Source organism: Pseudophryne corroboree, chromosome 9, assembly GCF_028390025.1.
Source record: "Pseudophryne corroboree isolate aPseCor3 chromosome 9, aPseCor3.hap2, whole genome shotgun sequence".
Taxonomy (NCBI): domain Eukaryota; kingdom Metazoa; phylum Chordata; class Amphibia; order Anura; family Myobatrachidae; genus Pseudophryne; species Pseudophryne corroboree.
Window position 1 is genome coordinate 474,812,116 of NC_086452.1, and position 16,029 is coordinate 474,828,144.

Genomic DNA, 16,029 nt, shown 5'->3' on the forward strand with positions numbered 1-16,029 from the left:
AGATACAGGCCACACACCCGTATATCACTATACCCACCAGATACAGGCCACACGTCACATACCCGTATATCACTATACCCACCAGATACAGGCCACACGTCACATACCCGTATATCACTATACCCGCCAGATACAGGCCACACGTCACACACCCGTATAATTATACCCGCCAGATACAGGTCACATAACCGTATATCACTATACCCGCCAGATACAGGCCACACACCCGTATATCACTATACCCGCCAGATACAGGCCACACACCCGTATATCACTATACCCACCAGATACAGGCCACACGTCACATACCCGTATATCACTATACCCGCCAGATACAGGTCACACACCCGTATATCACTATACCCGCCAGATACAGGTCACACACCCGTATATCACTATACCCGCCAGATACAGGCCACACGTCACATAGCCGTATATCACTATACCCGCCAGATACAGGCCACACGTCACACACCCGTATATCACTGCACCCGCCAGATACAGACCACATACCCGTATATCACTATACTCACCAGATACAGGCCACACGTCACATACCCGTATATCACTATACCCGCCAGATACAGGCCACACACCCGTATATCACTATACCCGCCAGATACAGGCCACACACCCGTATATCACTATACCCACCAGATACAGGTCACACACCCGTATATCACTATACCCGCCAGATACAGGACACACGTCACACACCCGTATAACTATACCCGCCAGATACAGGTCACATAACCGTATATCACTATACCCGCCAGATACAGGCCACACCCCTGTATATCACTATACCCGCCAGATACAGGCCACACACCCGTATATCACTATACCCACCAGATACAGGCCACACGTCACATACCCGTATATCACTATACCCGCCAGATACAGGTCACACACCCGTATATCACTATACCCGCCAGATACAGGTCACACACCCGTATATCACTATACCCGCCAGATACAGGTCACACACCCGTATATCACTATACCCGCCAGATACAGGTCACACACCCGTATATCACTATACCCGCCAGATACAGGCCACACGTCACATACCCGTATATCACTATACCCGCCAGATACAGGCCACACACCCGTATATCACTGCACCCGCCAGATACAGACCACATACCCGTATATCACTATACTCACCAGATACAGGCCACACGTCACATACCCGTATATCACTATACCCGCCAGATACAGGCCACACACCCGTATATCACTATACCCACCAGATACAGGTCACACACCCGTATATCACTATACCCGCCAGATACAGGACACACGTCCGTACCCGTATATCACTATACCCACCAGATACAGACCACGTCACATACCCGCCAGATACAGGCCACACGTCACATACCTGTATATCACTATACCCGCCAGATACAGGCCACACACCCGTATATCACTATACCCGCCAGATACGGGCCACACGTCACACACCCGTATATCACTATACCCGCCAGATACAGGCCACACGTCACACACCCGTATATCACTATACCCGCCAGATACAGGCCACACGTCACACACCCGTATATCACTATACCCGCCAGATACAGGCCACACGTCACACACCCGTATATCACTATACCCGCCAGATACAGGCCACACGTCACATACCCGTATATCATTATACCCGCCAGATACAGGCCACACGTCACATACCCGTATATCACTATACCCGCCAGATACAGGCCACACACCCGTATCACTATACCCGCCAGATACAGGCCACACACCCGTATATCACTATACCCACCAGATACAGGTCACACACCCGTATATCACTATACCCGCCAGATACAGGACACACGTCCGTACCCATATATCACTATACCCACCAGATACAGGCCACACGTCACATACCTGTATATCACTATACCCCACCAGATACAGGCCACATGTCACACACTCGTATATCACTATACCCGCCAGATACAGGTCACACACCCGTATATCACTATACCCGCCAGATACAGGCCACACACCCGAATATCACTATACCCGCCAGATACAGGTCACACACCCGTATATCACTATACCCGCCAGATACAGGACACACGTCCGTATATCACTATACCCACCAGATACAGACCACACGTCACATACCCGTATATCACTATACCCGCCAGATACAGGACACACGTCCGTATATCACTATACCCACCAGATACAGACCATCCGTCACATACCCGTATATCACTATACCCGCTAGATACAGGTCACACACCCGTATATCGCTATACCCGCCAGATACAGGCCACACGTCACATACCCGTATATCACTATACCCGCCAGGTACAGGTCACACGTCACCCCCCCCCCCCCCCCGTATATCACTATACCCGCCAGGTACAGGTCACACGTCACCCCCCCCCCGTATATCACTATACCCGCCAGATACAGGCCACACGTCACATACCCGTATATCACTATACCCACCAGATACAGGCCACACGTCACATACCCGTATATCACTATACCCGCTAGATACAGGTCACACACCCGTATATCGCTATACCCGCCAGATACAGGACACACGTCCGTATATCACTATACCCACCAGATACAGACCATCCGTCACATACCCGTATATCACTATACCCGCTAGATACAGGTCACACACCCGTATATCACTATACCCGCCAGATACAGGCCACACGTCACATACCCGTATATCACTATACCCGCCAGGTACAGGTCACACGTCACCCCCCCCCCCCGTATATCACTATACCCGCCAGATACAGGCCACACGTCACATACCTGTATATCACTATACCCACCAGATACAGACCACACGTCACATACCCGTATATCACTATACCCGTCAGATACAGGCCACACGTCACATACCCGTATATCACTATACCCGCCAGATAGAGGCCACACACCCGTATATCACTATACCCGCCAGATAGAGGCCACACACCCGTATATCACTATACCCGCCAGATACAGGCCACACGTCACATACGGGTATATTCATGGTACAAGTAAAGTTAGTTGTGCTTAAATCACATTATCCAGATGACAATTACTCCAGAAAGCCTCGTCCACCAATCAGAAGGCAGATAATTTTTCAAGTACATATTAGAAAATTAAAGAGAACATCTGATCGCACGCTAGGGGCAACACTGCCTTACTCTGTACACACGTAGCCTGTACTGTAGCCGCTGTGTTCCTACTACATGACCATAGGAACACGGGTCATACCATAGCCAGTGCTCTCTGTGCTGGTACAATGGGGTCTCAGCACCGGATGCTGAGGAGATCTGTGAGAGAGGACACGATACGCATCTGATCCCTCATTCAGAGCGTGGAAGCTGCTACACACCTGGCATTATCTCATGGATAAGACGCACCGGTCGTACTGTATACTTCCGCACCTACATATACCGCTCCCAAAGGGCGAATGTTGTCAGCACCGCACACCGTTTCCTTACATCCCCGCCTGATTCATGTACAAACCACAGAGGAGTCCTCCCGGAGGGGGCACAAATAATGTACTACAGGCCTGGATGCGTATCAGAGGCCCGGACACTACGGAGATTATTGCCTGGTACTGTGATCAAATGATTATATAACCACAAAGGGCTGAATAAACAGAATAAGAACAGATGCTACAGCCAGAGAAGTCTATACCCAAATTATCTATATCATAGGTTCTCAAACTGGGTCTTCAAGACCCCAAACAGTGCATGTTCTCCAGGTCTCCTCACAGAAACACAAGGTCCTCAGAACTGCAAACAGTGCATGTTTTCCATATCTCCTCACAAAATCACAAGGTCCTCAGGACCTCAAACAGTTCATGTTTTCCAGGTCTCCTCACAGAATCACAAGGTCCTCAGAACCGCAATCAGTGCATGTTTTCCAGGTCTCTTCACAGAAACACAAGGTCCTCAGATCTGCAAACAGTGCAAGTTTTCCAGGTCTCCTCACAGAATGACAAGTGAAATAATAAGCGCCACCTATGGGTGTATACACCTGTGCACTTGCTGGGTGAAGGACCAAGTGTAGGAATGCCTGACCTATACAATAATAAGTGTAATAGAGGAAGAACAAGGGAGTCTGTCTCTTTCCACTGATCCCAGGCCAGCACAAATCCAATGCTGTTTATATACAATTCTCAGGTCAAACTCTGTTTATACCACAAACACAGAGAAGACGGTCAGACACGACTCACCTCATACTTCTGTCTACACTACAGCTGCTTACATCGCGGTCTCCCTGCTCCAGGGCTCTGTGTCCCATTCAGAAGGTCATCAGACTGAAGGTTGCGCACAATCCAAAAGACATAGGCCCAGATTTATCATGTCTTGGAGAGAGATAAATTGCTTGGTGATAAAGTGCCAGTCAATCAGCTCCGAATTGTCGTTTTTTTCAAACCCAGCCTGTAACGTGGCAGTTAGGAGCTGATTGGTTGTTATTTTATCTCCGTCCACTTTATTACTCTCCAAGGATTGATAAATCGGGGGCCAAAGATCGGTAAAGTAATAGTCTGCCTTATAAACTGGCCTAGGTGTGTGTGCGCCAAGGAAGGTAGAGTGTAAGCTCCACCGGCACCAGAATACAAGTTATTTGGTGCTGTGATAAATACATGTAACCCCTGCCGGCAGCGGGCAGCCATGTATCAGTGTTGTGCTATAACTCAGGCTGGAAAAGACATTTCCATGTAAATGATTCTTTACTGCAATGTAGTAATTCCTGCAGCTGCACTGATCTCCCCTCACTCAGCATATCCCCCTACATTCACATGATGGATAAAGACCGAGTCAGCGTCATCCATCATACTCCGCTACCCACTGCTCATGCCCCAGATTTCACCTCCAGCCGCCAAATCTGATCACATTCATAGCCGGAGCTCAGGGACAACTATTAGCTGATCCAGACCCTCCAGGTGGAGGGTAAGGGCCACCCCACCCCACGGCAGCTAGGAAGACACCTACAGAAACAAGACAGGGCTGCACGGACGGTGTAATGGTTAGCATTGCTGTCTCACAGCATCAAGGTCATGGGTTTGATTCCAAGTATGGCTTAACTGTGTGGAGTTTGTATGTTCTCCCCATGTTTGCGTGGGGTTTCCTCTGGCTGCTCCTGTTTCCTCCTACAATCGAAAAATATATATGCTGGTAGGTGAATTGGCTCCCAACAAAAATGAACCCTAGTGTACATATACAGTAGAGGGGCAACTTGTGGGGTCAGGACCTAGAATCTGCTTTCGGGGTCACTCAATGCAGGCACACAGAAATAAGCTGCAGCACCCCCGTTAGAAGGCGCGCTCCCTAACTTCCAGCAAGGGACCAGAACTTCTGAGAGTCGCATCTTCTCCAGATGTGACCCGATGCCCCTGTATACTATATATAACAGCGGATTCTCCCCACTTGTTTTCTGGCCTGTGCAAGTTGCAGAAAAATTAAGAGTGTTTCACGAACAGACGATGACGGAGCGCGGCAGATCCACTTAGACGGGCACTGAGAGAACGCTGGGTATATTAAGTAGCATTAGAAGCACCCCAAAAGCTGCAGAGCACACCAGTGTAAGGGTGTGCGCTCTCTCTTCCATCGCTGCCTGTGCATTTCCCAGGCTCTGAGAATACGCATTGCACGCTGTGAAATGACGCCCGTCTGTGAGAGGCCTTAGCAGGAGCCTGGCCCGGCTGCTGCAGAGCGGCAGGAGAGGAGGCAGGTCCCCTCACCCACCGTACTAGCGATGTGATGTCTCTGCCGCATCTTGTGGTATATACGCATGTGAGGGGGAGGCTGGCACTGCCACAGCCTGTGCTGTATATGAATCTGCGCTGGCACAGGCTCCGAGCAGACGGAACTCTCTATGGTACACGTCTGCTGGATTTATTCCTGTATAATTACAGACTCCGGTGACCTCCTAGACCATTGGCGGAGGTAACCTTTTCATGACCAGGGGAAGGAGCCCTTCCATATGCCTGTGTATTTATGGAGCGTCTCCTGCTGAGAGTGAGCGCACACAGGTGACAGTCACGGGCAGGGATGGGGTCTCTGGATGAGCCCGGTTCTCACGCACGGTGAGTGACAGATGGAGAGGAGACAATTAGGCTACAGATCCCAGACTTTCATGTCAATCCCTCAAAGTGTCCGGGGCAGGGATAGGCTCCATCACAAAGGAAGCATAAACAGGAGCAGAGAGGAGGGAGAGTCCCGTAAAAACATCTCAAATCCGCAGAGCACCTGCCGCCCCCCCCAGTCCTCCTGCGAAACACCGGGGAGGTGACAATATGCAATCGCTAATGAGCACCAGCCCTGACCTACCATGCGCTGCCCCGCAGCGCTAATGTCACTTAACCCTTCCGCAATGTGTGACCATGAGCGCGGGACTTTGCCCCCGGCCACTACCTGTCTCCTGTTGCTATGTGCAGTGAGAAGACACTGAACTTGCTGCTAAGAGATCAGTAAACAGAGCGCTGCAGGAGTTGTGTTATCAGGGGAGCGCTAGCAGCGCCGCTGAAGATGTCACACAATAAGAAAGATAAAAGGCAGGTGACCTGTGTGGAACCACAAATCTCAGCAAAACCTGCCTCTTCACGCTGGGACTTGTAGTTCAGCGGCAGCTACAAAGTCACGTGATCCAGCGCAGTTATCACGGTAAGAGGCGTGCGTGACTGCATGAAGGATACTTACCTCTAGCCACCGAGGGGTTAACCCTGTAGTGCAGAGCCCCTGGTCAGCTAACCTTCCACCCACAATGCAGGCATGGTCCAGGCAGGGTTAAGGCAGAGAATTCCCGGGGTGGTGTGCGGAGCGGGGGGGCCTGGGCAGCGTGGGAAGAAAGAAAATATAAATAGTACATCCAGGGAGCAGTTGGGAGAACCCTGGATGTTTGAGGAGATCGCTCTCACTGTTCCCCTAGGTAGAGAAGATGGTGGAGGCGAGAATCAGTCACAAGACGCAAAGGGAGGAGTTACGCTATAGGAACACAAGTTACGCAGAGCAACAATAACAGATAAACAAAAAAAACTAAATAATGGCCCCAGCTGGGTCCGGTCGTAGCAATGTCCAGCCGAGGAACGTCTGGCAGCTGACGGCGGCCATGACACAGACAGACACCACATTACTACAGAGAATAAGAGGGACTTTCCTGGGGTCCGCCCAGCGGCTAAATGGTTAACACGTTCCCCATATGTATATACATACTGTAACAACGCCGGGTACCGTCGGCAGCGCTGTGTACTGGTAATGTAAATATTATCCTCAGAGGGGCCACACAATGCCGCATAAACAGGAAGTCCCATTTCTTCCCTTTTATGGCACTTACACAGATTTACCCCAAAGAGAACGTTTAACCCTCGCGCTGAACTAATACCCAGGACCTCACTGATATAAGCAGTCATATAAGGAGAGCGAAGACTCCGTACAGGATCAACATTCAGGTCTATAGCTTCCAAAACACAACATATTCTGCTCCTTCACCCCCCACCCCCCCTTCAACAATAAACTAAGATTTCATAATATAAAAATAACATGGTAAGCAGGATTTCTCTGTGCTCTGGACACATGGCTCTACGCCTATTGTGGAACTACAAGTTCCACCATGCCACAGGTTACCAGGGTGCAGGCCACAGGATACAGGGGAGCAGACTCCAGGGTAAGGGGGTGCGCCGGCAAACCGCCCCACAGGGTAGGGGTGCAGTTAAACAATTCTAGGACCTGTGGCATGGGGCACATGTTTGTATTCAGTGACCTACATTAAGAATGAAGGTGGAAATGACGACTTCCCCATAGGAAAAGCTTCGAGCGAGTCAGAAAAAGCAGAAGTGTGTAAAATATGATGACAGAGGAAGCTGAGTGTAAGGGAAGTAGACGAGCCTCGCTCGCAGGCCTCCTCAGAACAGAGGTACGGTGCCTGACTTACAGCGTGGTTATAAGGATATATATTACAGCTCCCATCATGGGTACCCACCACCATGCAATGCATCCTCCTCAGGCCCCCAATGTTAAATCGTGACACCCCAAAGTGATACAGTAACTGGTGCCCTACACTCACACGGATGTGGCGGAGAGAGTCCGCCCATGTTTTCCTACCTTCCTCTCACAGCTGGTTGATCGAGCAGGGTTGGGGGACTGTTAGAAGCGACAGGAAGTGTACAGGGATATCCACACTGACTGCAATGCATAGTCATAGCCTGTGTCTGCCAGGCCCTAATTAGAGTTACATTCTGGCCTCCAAAGCCCACCAACCAAGGCTGGAGGTGTCCCACCACCAGTCCACCATGCTGCACAGGACAAGAGCCATGCCCTCAGACTGTAGGGGGTTCTGGAATGGTCACTACTGTAGGACACAGCAGGAGCGCAGGGGAACGTGGAAGCGTGCACAGGACAACACCACCCTGTTCCCCAAGATACTTCCATATAAATCACCTGTATTCCGAGTGTCACACAGAACATGTGACTACACCTGTACTAAGGGACGCAGGTTACTGTGACGTAGCTATGGTGAGGTACCCAGTCACCACACGCCTAGCGCAGGGTCATCACGCTATAACGGCCCTGCGGATGGAGCACAAATAGACAATGAGGATATAATATATACCAAATAAATTAGGAGACAGGTGAAATAGTGACAGATAAACCCTCGCCGTCACCAGTAATATCCTGTAACAGTGATAGGTATAACCAGCTATTGTCGTAGTGCACAGAATATTCACACTGGTAATTAATAGGAATATACTGTATACAGGTATAGAGCACACGTGTAACTGACCCATACACAGGACACTATATGAGCACTGTATAGAGGACAGTGTACCCCAATACCTGCAGTGCAGAACATAACCGGCACCTAGAGGAATATATACAGGTATAGAGCACACGTGTAACTGACCCATACACCGGACACTATATGTGCACTGTATAGAAGACAGTGTACCCCAATACCTGCAGTGCAGAACATAACCGGCACCTAGAGGAATATATACAGGTATAGAGCATGGATGTAACTGACCCATACACAGGACACTATATGAGCACTGTATAGAGGACAGTGTACCCCAATACCTGCAGTGCAGAACATAACTGGCACCTAGAGGAATATATACAGGTATAGAGCACACGTGTAACTGACCCATACACAGGACACTATATGAGCACTGTATAGAGGACAGTGTACCCCAATACCTGCAGTGCAGAACATAACTGGCACCTAGAGGAATATATACAGGTATAGAGCACACGTGTAACGGACCCATACACCGGACACTATGAGCACTGTATAGAGGACAGTGTACCCCAATACCTGCAGTGCAGAACATAACCGGCACCTAGAGGAATATATACAGGTATAGAGCACACGTGTAACTGACCCATACACCGGACACTATATGAGCACTGTATAGAGGACAGTGTACCCCAATACCTGCAGTGCAGAACATAACCGGCACCTAGAGGAATATATACAGGTATAGAGCACGGGTGTAACTGACCCATACACAGGAAACTATATGAGCACTGTATAGAGGACAGTGTACCCCAATACCTGCAGTGCAGAACATAACCGGCACCTAGAGGAATATATACAGGTATAGAGCACGGGTGTAACTGACCCATACACCGGACACTATATGAGCACTGTATAGAGGACAGTGTACCCCAATACCTGCAGTGCAGAACATAACCGGCACCTAGAGGAATATATACAGGTATAGAGCACGGGTGTAACTGACCCATACACAGGACACTATATGAGCACTGTATAGAGGACAGTGTACCCCAATACCTGCAGTGCAGAACATAACCGGCACCTAGAGGAATATATACAGGTATAGAGCACGGGTGTAACTGACCCATACACAGGACACTATATGAGCACTGTATAGAGGACAGTGTACCCCAATACCTGCACTGCAGAACATAACCGGCACCTAGAGGAATATATACAGGTATAGAGCACACGTGTAACTGACCCATACACAGGACACTATATGTGCACTGTATAGAGGACAGTGTACCCAAATACCTGCAGTGCAGAACATAACCGGCACCTAGAGGAATATATACAGGTATAGAGCACACGTGTAACTGACCCATACACAGGACACTATATGAGCACTGTATAGAGGACAGTGTACCCCAATACCTGCAGTGCAGAACATAACCGGCACCTAGAGGAATATATACAGGTATAGAGCACACGTGTAACTGACCCATACACCGGACACTATATGAGCACTGTATAGAGGACAGTGTACCCCAATACCTGCACCTAGAGGAATATATACAGGTATAGAGCACACGTGTAACTGACCCATACACAGGACACTATATGAGCACTGTATAGAGGACAGTGTACCCCAATACCTGCAGTGCAGAACATAACCGGCACCTAGAGGAATATATACAGGTATAGAGCACACGTGTAACTGACCCATACACAGGACACTATATGAGCACTGTATAGAGGACAGTGTACCCCAATACCTGCACTGCAGAACATAACCGGCACCTAGAGGAATATATACAGGTATAGAGCACACGTGTAACTGACCCATACACCGGACACTATATGAGCACTGTATAGAGGACAGTGTACCCCAATACCTGCAGTGCAGAACATAACCGGCACCTAGAGGAATATATACAGGTATAGAGCACGGGTGTAACTGACCCATACACAGGACACTATGAGCACTGTATAGAGGACAGTGTACCCCAATACCTGCAGTGCAGAACATAACCGGCACCTAGAGGAATATATACAGGTATAGAGCACACGTGTAACTGACCCATACACAGAACACTATATGAGCACTGTATAGAGGACAGTGTACCCCAATACCTGCAGTGCAGAACATAACCGGCACCTAGAGGAATATATACAGGTATAGAGCACACGTGTAACTGACCCATACACAGGACACTATATGTGCACTGTATAGAGGACAGTGTACCCCAATACCTGCAGTGCAGAACATAACCGGCACCTAGAGGAATATATACAGGTATAGAGCACGGGTGTAACTGACCCATACACAGGACACTATATGTGCACTGTATAGAGGACAGTGTACCCCAATACCTGCAGTGCAGAACATAACCGGCACCTAGAGGAATATATACAGGTATAGAGCACGGGTGTAACTGACCCATACACAGGACACTATATGAGCACTGTATAGAGGACAGTGTACCCCAATACCTGCACTGCAGAACATAACCGGCACCTAGAGGAATATATACAGGTATAGAGCACACGTGTAACTGACCCATACACAGGACACTATATGAGCACTGTATAGAGGACAGTGTACCCCAATACCTGCAGTGCAGAACATAACCGGCACCTAGAGGAATATATACAGGTATAGAGCACGGGTGTAACTGACCCATACACCGGACACTATATGAGCACTGTATAGAGGACAGTGTACCCCAATACCTGCAGTGCAGAACATAACCGGCACCTAGAGGAATATATACAGGTATAGAGCACGGGTGTAACTGACCCATACACAGGACACTATATGAGCACTGTATAGAGGACAGTGTACCCCAATACCTGCAGTGCAGAACATAACCGGCACCTAGAGGAATATATACAGGTATAGAGCACACGTGTAACTGACCCATACACAGGACACTATGTGCACTGTATAGAGGACAGTGTACCCCAATACCTGCAGTGCAGAACATAACCGGCACCAAGAGGAATATAGAGGTGGGTGCAGTAATGACATATGCAGAGGACAATATGTGGCATACATATACTGTGCGGCACACTGTAGCATCATATAGGTGAATATATAGCCAGACTGTACAGGTATATAAGGGCACACAAGCACTATAGAGGAGGACAGCAGTATGTAGGGGTACAGAAACAAGACACGGTGAGGATCACCAGCAGTATGCAGCGGGCCTGGTAGCATCAGCTGGGGGTGCACAGGCTGAATACAGGAAGGAGGCACCAGCAGTATACAGGGATGAACACCAGAGGTATACAGGAGGGGGTGGGGCACCATCAGCATGCATAGAGAGCACCAGCAGTATACAACATGGGGGGCAACATAATTAAGGTAGGGAGGGGGCACTAGCAGTATACAGGAGCTGGGGTGAGGGGGTAGCATCAGTATACAGGAGGTGGGGTGGAGGGCAGCATCAGTATACAGGAGCTGGGGGAGCAGCAGCAGTATACAGGAAAGGGGGGGGGCAGCAGTATACAGGAGGGGGGTAGCAGCAGTAAACAGGAATGGGGGACACACCACCAGTATACAGGAAGGGGGGACACACCAGCAGTATACAGGAAAGGGGGGTAGCAGCAGTATACAGGAAAGGGGGGTAGCAGCAGTATACAGGAAAGGGGGCTAGCAGCAGTATACAGGAAAGGGGGCTAGCAGCAGTATACAGGAAAGGGGGCTAGCAGCAGTATACAGGAAAGGGGGCTAGCAGCAGTATACAGGAAAGGGGGCTAGCAGCAGTATACAGGAAAGGGGGCTAGCAGCAGTATACAGGAAAGGGGGCTAGCAGCAGTATACAGGAAAGGGGGCTAGCAGCAGTATACAGGAAAGGGGGGTAGCAGCAGTATACAGGAAAGGGGGGTAGCAGCAGTATACAGGAAAGGGGGGTAGCAGCAGTATACAGGAAAGGGGGGTAGCAGCAGTATACAGGAAAGGGGGGTAGCAGCAGTATACAGGAAAGGGGGGTAGCAGCAGTATACAGGAGCTGGGGGAGCAGCAGTATACAGGAAAGGGGGGCAACAGCCGGAAGGGGGGTAGCAGCAGTATACAGGAAGGGGGGTAGCAGCAGTATACAGGAAAGGGGGGTAGCAGCAGTATACAGGAAAGGGGGGTAGCAGCAGTATACAGGAAAGGGGGGTAGCAGCAGTATACAGGAAAGGGGGGTAGCAGCAGTATACAGGAAAGGGGGGCAGCAGCAGTATACAGGAAAGGGGGGCAGCAGCAGTATACAGGAAAGGGGGGCAGCAGCAGTATACAGGAAAGGGGGGCAGCTGCAGTATACAGGAAGGGGGGCAGCAGTATACAGGAAAGGGGGGCAGCAGTATACAGGAAAGGGGGGCAGCAGCAGTATACAGGAAAGGGGGGCAGCAGCAGTATACAGGAAGGGGGCAGCAGTATACAGGAAAGGGGGGCAGCAGCAGTATACAGGAAGGGGGCAGCAGTATACAGGAAAGGGGGGCAGCAGCAGTATACAGGAAGGGGGCAGCAGTATACAGAGGCAGGACATAATTACCCAGCAGCAGCAGCTTCACCTCCCGGGCCGCCTTCTCTCCATCCTCCCTCAGGTTTTTATCGATTATCTTCGATCTCTCCGCCGCCGCTTTGTCCTCGGCGCTCACCGTGCATCCCATAGCGGCGATATGTCGCGACACTGCGAAACGTCCCGATAGAGCGATAGACCGCGAGCCCCGGGCTCCGCCGCGACTCCCCGGCACCTCCACCCCCGCGATAGCAGCGATAAACCTCCGAGAGAGAGTGAGGAGAGCTCCGGCCGCCCTGCTCGGGAGACAGACAGATCCAGACACAGCGGAGAGGACGCCCTGAGTGGCAGCAGCGGCCCGCCCAGTTCCCCCGCCCCCGGCCCGGCCCCCCGGCCCAGCTGCCCCGCCCCCGGCTCGTCCCGCCGCCTTACGTTACACACACAGCCAGCGTTACCTGAGGGGGACACGGAGAGGGGTCACTGCCATCTGAGGGGGAATAGGGGTCTGGGGTCATTATTATCTGAGGGGGGGATAGGGAGCGGGGTCACTGCCATCTGAGGGGGAATAGGGGTCTGGGGTCATTATTATCTGAGGGGGGGATAGGGAGCGGGGTCACTGCCATCTGAGGGGGAATAGGGGTCTGGGGTCATTATTATCTGAGGGGGGGATAGGGAGCGGGGTCACTGCCATCTGAGGGGGAGTAGGGGTCTGGGGTCATTATTATCTGAGGAGGGGATAGGGAGCGGGGTCACTGCCATCTGAGGGGGAATAGGGGTCTGGGGTCATTATTATCTGAGGGGGGGATAGGGAGCGGGGTCACTGCCATCTGAGGGGGAATAGGGGTCTGGGGTCATTATTATCTGAGGGGGGGATAGGGAGCGGGGTCACTGCCATCTGAGGGGGAATAGGGGTCTGGGGTCATTATTATCTGAGGGGGGGATAGGGAGCGGGGTCACTGCCATCTGAGGGGGAGTAGGGGTCTGGGGTCATTATTATCTGAGGAGGGGATAGGGAGCGGGGTCACTGCCATCTGAGGGGGAATAGCGAGCGGGGGTCATGACCAGCTGAGGCCGGAGGGATAGGGACTGGGGCACTGCAGACCCTCCAACATGACCCGCCCCACTAGGTACAAAATGCTCTGTTTCTGGACTTCCCTCTTAATTTATGATTTCCATCACCTGTGTTGAACTAGTTGAATGATAGGAAAGCTGTTTCTTCACAGGTGATGGCAATAATAAATTAAGAGTGAAGTCCAGAAACAGAGCATTTTGTACCTAGTGGGGCGGGTCATGTTGGAGGGTATGGCACTGTCATCTGAGGGGGGATAGGGAGCGGGGGTTATTGCATACCTCCCAACATGACCCTCTCCAGGAGGGACAGAATGCTCTGCTTCTGGACTTTTCTCTTAATTTATGATTGCCATCACTTGTGGTGAAATACCTTTCTCTATCGTCCTAGTGGATGCTGGGGTTCCTGAAAGGACCATGGGGAATAGCGGCTCCGCAGGAGACAGGGCACAAAAAGTAAAGCTTTAGGATCAGGTGGTGTGCACTGGCTCCTCCCCCTATGACCCTCCTCCAAGCCTCAGTTAGATTTTTGTGCCCGGCCGAGAAGGGTGCAATCTAGGTGGCTCTCCTAAAGAGCTGCTTAGAAAAGTTTAGCTTAGGTTTTTTATTTTACAGTGAGTCCTGCTGGCAACAGGATCACTGCAACGAGGGACTTAGGGGAGAAGAAGTGAACTCACCTGCATGCAGGATGGATTGGCTTCTTTGGCTACTGGACATTAGCTCCAGAGGGACGATCACAGGTACAGCCTGGATGGTCACCGGAGCCTCGCCGCCGGCCCCCTTGCAGATGCTGAAACAAGAAGAAGGTCCAGAATCGGCGGCATGAAGACTCCTCAGTCTTCTTAAGGTAGCGCACAGCACTGCAGCTGTGCGCCATTTCCTCTCAGCACACTTCACACGGCAGTCACTGAGGGTGCAGGGCGCTGGGAGGGGGGCGCCCTGGGAGGCAATGAAAACCTATTTTTGGCTAAAAATACCTCACATATAGCCTCCGGGGGCTATATGGAGATATTTAACCCCTGCCAGAATCCGTTAAGAGCGGGAGACGAGGCCGCCGAAAAAGGGGCGGGGCCTATCTCCTCAGCACACAGCGCCATTTTCCCTCACAGAAAGGCTGGAGGGAAGGCTCCCAGGCTCTCCCCTGCACTGCACTACAGAAACAGGGTTAAAACAGAGAGGGGGGGCACTAATTTGGCGTTAAAAATATATAAAAAAGATGCTATAAGGGAAAACACTTATATAAGGTTGTCCCTATATAATTATAGCGTTTTTGGTGTGTGCTGGCAAACTCTCCCTCTGTCTCCCCAAAGGGCTAGTGGGGTCCTGTCCTCTATCAGAGCATTCCCTGTGTGTGTGCTGTGTGTCGGTACGTGTGTGTCGACATGTATGAGGACGATGTTGGTGAGGAGGCGGAGCAATTGCCTGTAATGGTGATGTCACTCTCTAGGGAGTCGACACCGGAATGGATGGCTTATTTAGGGAATTACGTGATAATGTCAACACGCGGCAAGGTCGGTTGACGACATGAGACGGCCGACAAACAATTAGTACCGGTCCAGACGTCTCAAAAACACCGTCAGGGGTTTTTTAAAACGCCCGTTTACTTTAGTCGGTCGACACAGACACAGACAGGGACACTGAATCCAGTGTCGACGGTGAATAAACAAACGTATTCCTTATTAGGGCCACACGTTAAGGGCAATGAAGGAGGTGTTACATATTTCTGATACTACAAGTACCACAAAAGAGGGTA

The 16,029-nt window shown here is 50.7% G+C and overlaps 1 protein-coding gene across 1 annotated transcript in view; it reads right to left on the bottom strand.

The window, feature by feature from the left end:
* Positions 1-13,554, bottom strand: part of GNAI2 (G protein subunit alpha i2) — a 143,392-nt gene extending 129,838 nt beyond the window's left edge. The window contains exon 1 of the mRNA XM_063941404.1: positions 13,242-13,554. Coding sequence (XP_063797474.1) covers positions 13,242-13,359 — 118 coding nt within the window. The 5' untranslated portion in view covers positions 13,360-13,554. The remainder of the gene's footprint in view (positions 1-13,241) is intronic.
* Positions 13,555-16,029: the final 2,475 nt, after the last annotated feature.